This window comes from Oryctolagus cuniculus, chromosome 11 (assembly GCF_964237555.1).
Source record: "Oryctolagus cuniculus chromosome 11, mOryCun1.1, whole genome shotgun sequence".
Classification (NCBI taxonomy): domain Eukaryota; kingdom Metazoa; phylum Chordata; class Mammalia; order Lagomorpha; family Leporidae; genus Oryctolagus; species Oryctolagus cuniculus.
The window spans coordinates 45,441,280-45,448,229 of NC_091442.1; the positions used below are offsets into that span (position 1 = coordinate 45,441,280).

Sequence of the window (6,950 nt, forward strand, 5' to 3'; positions counted from 1 at the left end):
CCAGAAACTTCTTGAAGGTAGTTTATATTAAGAGCAAGCATAGAACAGTACTAGAGAAATCAGACTATTCAGTGGCCAGCATGGACATATGGAATATACATGGATAGACATACCTGCCACTCTGAGAACTGAGAATCAGGGCTGGGGTTGTGGAGTAGTGGGTTAAACCACTGTGTGCAACGCCAGCATCCCATTTGGGTGCCAGTTTGAGTCCCAGCTGCTCTGCTTCCAAGCCAGCTCCCTGCTAATGCTCCTGGGAAAGCAGCAGAAGATGGCCCAGTGCTTGGGCACCTGTACCTACATGGGAGACCTGGATAAAGCTCCTAGCTCCTGGCTTTGGCCTGGCCCGGCCCTGGCTATTGAGGCCATTTGGGGAGTGAACCAGCAGATGGAAGATCTCTCTCTCTCTCTCTCTCCCTCCCTCTAACTCTGACTTTTAAATACATAAGTAAATATTATAAAAATTAGAAGCAATTTCTTGTACCTACCCTGTTAAAAATTTTAAAAGAAAAAGCTCTGAGAATCACTTCCAACAATGCAATTAGTATTTAATCGATTGGTCTCATGACTTCTTTGGACACAATACCGAGTTTAAAAAAAAAAAAATGCACCTGGGAGTCAGGAGCTTACAGATGCCAGTTATAGGTCTGGACTGGTGTCTGTCTCCTTGCAATCTTAATTTTCTCACAGAAAAGTAAGGGAGTGAAGTGGGTGTCTTCTCACGGCTCCTTTCCTCTCTAACAAGCTACATAATGTTGCTCTCTGAAATTCACTCTCTTGTATGTCAAAGCTTGTAATCCATGTTGAAGGTTAATTTTTTTTAAGGAAACACTACATGATAGCAGAGAAAAACCCTGGACTCTGAACTCAGCCAGACACAAATTTGAATTCCTGCTCTCCCATGTGACCTCAGCCAAATTACTTTCCCACTGTGAGCTTCAGTTTTTTTTTTTTTTTATCTTCAAGAAAGAGATAAGAATATCAACCTTGCAGGTTATTCAAGAATAAAAATGGGGTAACATGAGCCCATACCGGCACCTGCGGCATAGCAGGCACTCGGGAAGCCAGAGTTATTGCTTTCATTGCTAAGACTTTCCATATTGCCTTTGACCATAAGCAGTCTGCTTCTCATGTTATATGAAAACCGCGCTGTTTCCAGGCTCACATGCCAGCTTTCCCTTCTGGGTGTAGCTGTCCTGGACTTCCCAGCATCCCTTGCAGTAGCGTGTCCACACACGGCTGCACATTCTGCCAGTGGGTGGGAGTCGGCAGCTTCCCACCAGTGTCAGCTCTTTCCCCTCCTCTACCTATACCAGATGCCTCACGTGGAGGGCAGCAGAGCCACAGGGTGGAAGAGTTTCTGGCCCTAGTGTTACTGTTTCAAGGACAGATGCCTATTAGGGCATTCTGTTTAGACATGGACCCTGAGGGAAAATCTTTACATCTTTCAATGTATTTTTTTTTTCTGTAGAAACTGATGTTTATTTTCCGTCAACCTCATTTCCATGTTTGCGTGAGAGCCCGTGACAAGCAGCCTAAGACCACTCAGTGGTTGTTCCCACCCACTCGGTGGCCTGAGCAGTGGGTGCTGCAGACCAGTCTTCAGTGGCGGGCTGAGCACTCCAGTCCTCAGTGGGGAACTGCTGAATAGGCACAGAGGGCACCTGCACGCCTTCGGACCAGTCAGCAACCTCAGGCTGAGTAGCAGTGAACTCGGACGCTGGGGCCGTCCATTCACCCTGAAACTCCTCCTTGGTCACAGCTTTTTCAGCGGTGACCTGCTCTTCTTTTTCAATCTCTTCAGGATCTCTGTAGAAGTAGAGATCAGGCATGACCTCCCAGGGGTGTTCACGGGAGATGGTACCACGCATGCGCAGAACCTCCCGGGCCAGCATCCACCACATCAGACCCACTGAATGGGCTCCCTTGTTGTTGCACGGGATGGCGATGTCCACGTAGCACAGAGGCGAGTCTGTGTTGCACAGAGCAATGGTAGGCAGGTTCACGTAAGATGCCTCCGTGAGAGGCTGGTGGTCAGCCCGAGGGTCGGTAACCACCAGAAGCCGTGGCTCCCGGAAGGCTGCCTGGATCTGGTTAGTGAAGGTTCCAGGTGTGAAGCGGCCAGCAATGGGAGTAGCTCCAGTGGCAGCAGCAAACTTCAGCACAGCTCTCTGGCCAGTGTTCCTGGAGGATATCACACTGACATCAGCAGGGTTTTCAATGGCCACAATAGCACGAGCCGCCAACAGCAGCTTCTCCCAGGTCCTCTTCAGATTGATGATGTAGATGCCATCACTCTTCCTTTTGTAGATGTACTGTTCCATCTGGAAGTCAAGGTTGGTGCCACCTAGGTGGGTTCCTGCTGCAAGGAACTTGAGGACGTCCTCCTCCTTCATTTGCAGGACATCAAGGGCTCCGGACATTGTGACAGCTTCCCCTTAAGTTACGCCGGGAATCAAAAACAACGCCATATGGACCCCTCGCCAGGTAGCGCGGAAAGGTTACATCTTTCAATGTATTTATCACAGTTTTGCCTAACTAATTTGTCCAGAGGGAAGAGTCACAATTAAAATGTATGATATTGGGGCCAGCACTATGGTGTAGCAGGTTGAGCCGCTGCCTGCAGCACCGGCATCCCATAAGGGCACTGATTCAAGTCCTGGCTGCTTCTCTTCTGATCCAACTCCCTGCTAATGTGCCTGAGAAGGCAGTAGAAGATGGTCCAGGTGCTTGGGCCCTTGCACCCACATGGGAGACCCGGAGGAAGCTCCTGGCTCCTGGGCTTAGTCTGGTCCAGCCCAGGCTGTTACAGCCATTTGGGGAGTGAACCAGTGGATAGAAGACTTCTCTCTTTCTCTGCTTCTGCCTCTCCCTCTCTGTAACTTTGCCTTTCAAATAAACAAATAAGTCTTTCTTTAAACAGTATGATATTAAAAAATAAACAGAAAGAGAACTCCTCCTCCTTTTTCACTTACAAAGAACTCAAAGGTATGTTTCCTCCTTCAAATTCAATAGAACTACCATTTATCAACTTCTCACCTGTCAGACTGGGGGGGGGGGGTACAAGCTGGTGAAGAACAGGGCCCACCTCATGCAGGAGCCAGGACAGGTAATAGGAGCGCTGTGTGGCCGGCCCCAGATCCCACTGCACGAGGCTTTGGATTTAGTCTCTCCAGGTTTCCTCCAGATGAGGCTGTCTATATAGCACAGAATTAACGCAACAGGAATGAAAGAAGATACAGTACCATACAACATCCAAAATTTTGAAACTTCCTGGTTCTTCCTATTTTTTTTATAAGATTTATTTATTTATTTGAATGTCAGAGTTACACAGAGAGAAGGAGAGGCAGAGAGAGAGAGGCAGAGAGAGAGAGAGAGAGAGAGAGAGAGAGAGAGAGACAGGTCTTCTACCTGCTGGTTCATTCCCCAACTGGCTGCAATGGCCAGAGCTGAGCCAATCTGAAGCCAGGAGCTAGGAGCTTCTTCCGGGTCTCCCACTTGAGTGCAGGGGTCCAAGGACTTGGGCCATCTTCTACTGCTTTCCCAGGACATAGCAGAGAACTGGATCGGAAGTGGAGCAGCTGTGACTAGAACCAGCACCCATATGGGATGCCGGCACTGCAGGCGGTGGCTTTGCCCACTATGCCACAGCGCCAGCCCCTCAACTCATTTTTATCCAAACCTGGACTCTTGTTTTGTGGTCAAGATCTGCTGGGGCCCCATATCCTACTGGACTGACAGAAGCCTTTGGCTTATAGTAGATGGGTACTTAGATGAAATCATGGACCACTTACTACATTTGGGTCTTTGTGTGTGTGTGTGTGTGTGTGTGTGTGTGTGTGTGTGTTCCTAGCAGGCTTAATTGCAATAACATTTATATCACATAATATAGTGCACTAAGGTTGTAATTTTCCTATCATCTAAATTGCAGGCTGAAAATTGTGTTAAGGAAGGACTGTAGAGAATGAATTACTGCTTTCAAAATGACTACTTTTAACTGGCAATGTGAATGGCAAATGAATGCTAGAGAGGAAAGGACATTTTGTATTTAATGTTAGTCAGCTGTACCCCAGGACTTTGTAAGTGTAGCTAGCTCACATCATTTGCATTTTAAATTTGTAACTGGCACCTGGTCTACCTAGAAAACAATATTTTTTCCTATTTAATACTATATTACCTTTGGGAAACCCAGAGACGTTATTTTGGAAGGCAGTTCAGCTCTTTCATTTGTTTTAGATTTTCCTGCTACGTCTGGGTTTACCTGTAAAGACCCAGTTTAAAAAAAAAAACTGGGGTGCAAATTGGAAGGGACATGACATCATCAGATACGTCTTGCTCACTCCACATGGGGGCAACTGGAAATAGCCTATTAGGGAGCAGGCATGGGAGTTAGGAGGGTGGGTGCTGGGTTCAAATCCTGCTCCACCATTGACTCCAGCGCGTAAAGCATGTCCTCGGCAAGTAATGCGTCTTGTCTGACCTCGTGTTCCCCCTCTGCAGAGTGGACTCGACACTGAGCAAACCGCACAGGGCCATGGGAAGAGCGTGTCTTGGGAGCGTCTGTCTGGCCTCGGTGAGGCTTGAGGGATGTGAGGTCCTCTTGCGATGGTTATTGTTCTGGAAGACAGTGTAGAAGAGGCCCTGGAAGAGATTTCTGACCTAGGGGAGAAATCCAGGTAACCAAATGAACCTGCAACCCCATCACAGGCAGCCTCCAGTGTTACAGCCTTCAGAGGCTTGCGTGAGCCCAAGCATTAGAAAAAACAGGGAGAGCCCGGGCTTGGAGAAACAGAGGCCTCCACCGTGGTCACTGTCCCTGGCCTTCGGGCCTACGTGCACATCCTCCCAGCCCAGAGCCCGAGGGCCTGTGCTGTGTCTTCTCGCTCTTCTAGTTGGACAGTTAGAGCCATGCTCATTAGCTGGGATCCAAGAATTTGCAATGCTGGCTGTGCCGGCCAGCTTTGTGGGGTTAAGCAGCCGCCTACATCACAGACATCCCAATATCAGCACTCTGGTTCAAGTCCTGGCTGCTCTGCTTCTGATCTAGCTCCCCGCAAATGTGCCTGGGAAAGCAGTGGGTGATGGCCCAAGTGCTTGGGTCCCTGCCACCCATGTGAGAGACCGGACGGAGTTCCAGGCTCCTGGCTTTGGCTTGGCCCTGAGTGTTACAGCTATTTGGAGACTGAATAGAGGATGGAAGATTTCTCTCTCTCTCTCTCTCTCTCTTCTTTGTAGCTCTGCCTTTAAAATAAATGAATAAATCTAAAAAAAGAAAAAAGACCACACACTTTACACTGATATACCATTGCACATCTATCAGATTGGAAAACGTTTCAGAAATCCCCACAACACACTTTGTACAAGACTGGGAAATAAACACCTTCAAGCACACCAGTGAGAACCCAAATTGCTATAGCTCTTGACGAGGAAACTTGGCAACAGCTAACAAACCTACTTAAGCACTTCTCTTTGACCCAGCAATGCCCAGTCTAGGCATCTCGCAAGACACACAATCCCTAGGCAGAAGGCAATTCATAGAGGTGCTGTTTATGATTTTTTAAAGACATTTATTTACTTGAAAGACAAAGTTACAGAGAGGCAGAGAGAGAAAGAGAGAGAGAGAGAGAGAGAGGGAGAGACAGGTCTTCTATCTGCTGGTTCACTCCCCAAATGGCTGCAACAAAGGGAGCTGAGCTGATCTGAAGCCAGGGGCCAGGAGCTTCTTCCGGGTTTCCTATGTGGGTGCAGGGGCCCAAGGACTTGGGCCATCTTCTGCTGCTTTCCTAGGCCACAGCAGAGAGCTGGATCGCAAGTGGAGCAGCAGGGACTCGAATCGGCACCCATATGGGATGCTGTCACTGCAGGAGGTGGTTTTACCTGCTGTGCCATAGTGCCAGCCCATTATGATTTAAAAATATCCAGAACCCCCTGGAGGCTCGGTCTTAGGAGAGTATTAGAATAAAGGACGGTGCATCCACGAAGTGGACAACTAGGATCCTGAGGAAGATTCCTGTGAACTAGCAGGGCGTGTTTTTCACTGTTCAGTGAAGAAAAGCAAAGTGCCAAGGAGTGTAAGAAAGAGGGGAAAACAAGACAAGGTGCATCTGTTTGCTGATTGTTTGCATGAAGAAATCCAAGGCAGATAAACCAGCAACTAACAAGGTTAATTAACCACACCTAAGGAATGGATTGGACCAGCATTGAAGAAACAGCTGGGGGTGTGAAGGGGGTGGGAGGGATGAGGAAGGGATGACAGTGAGGAACAAGAGATAGGAGTGGGCATGGGGTAGACTTTTGAACCATGTTCATTTTTACACACCCAGAAAACAACTCAATGAACAGTGTAGGAAAAAAACCAACATGACTGTGAGTGAACAGAAAGAAGTAAATGTTAACTGTATTTCAAATGCATCGCATAACCACTGGGAAGGAGCAGACATGCTGGGGCCATGCCTGCTGGAGATGGCCTGGCGTGCTGTTCCCCACCCCCACCCCCACTTCTGCGTGGGAGATGGCACTTGTGTGCCGAAAGCACCCTGGAAGAGAGAGAAAACTTGGCGGAATTGATTTCTGAAGCCATTCTTCAAAGCTCTTATCGCCCATGTTTTCATGGGTTCTTAGTGTAGAACAATGTAAAGTGGGTTTAGTCTTATGGGTAATAAACATGAGGCTAAAGATAACGGCAGACCTTTCATTGCTACAGGTGAGTGATATGAGACTACATGTATAAATGCATGCTGGATATATAGATATAGATATGCCTTTTTTTAAATGTGCACACCCAAGGGGGCGGTTGTCTGATGCTACCATAAAATACAATCTTGAAAGAGAAGTAAAAATGCTAAGTGGCTTTTCCTTATCTTCCAAGTAGAGTTCTGCCAACAATTATTTATCAAGTACCTACTATGTGTCGGATACTTTTGTTCCCGGAGAAGAAGGTACAAGTCCCT

At 47.7% G+C, this 6,950-nt stretch overlaps 1 protein-coding gene across 1 annotated transcript; it reads right to left on the reverse strand.

Annotated features, from left to right (window-relative positions):
- Positions 1-1,455: 1,455 nt before the first annotated feature.
- LOC100346276 (small ribosomal subunit protein uS2) lies at positions 1,456-2,495 on the reverse strand. Its single transcript, XM_002712764.5, has one exon. The coding sequence runs from the start codon at positions 2,421-2,423 to the stop codon at positions 1,536-1,538; it is 888 nt and encodes a 295-aa protein (XP_002712810.3). The 5' UTR covers positions 2,424-2,495; the 3' UTR covers positions 1,456-1,535.
- Between the last annotated feature and the right edge of the window lie 4,455 nt (positions 2,496-6,950).

Excerpts from the sequence above, each read along its gene's own strand:
- LOC100346276 (XM_002712764.5), bottom strand. The coding sequence starts at position 2,423 with ATGTCCGGAGCCCTTGATGTCCTGCAAATGAAGGAGGAGGACGTCCTC.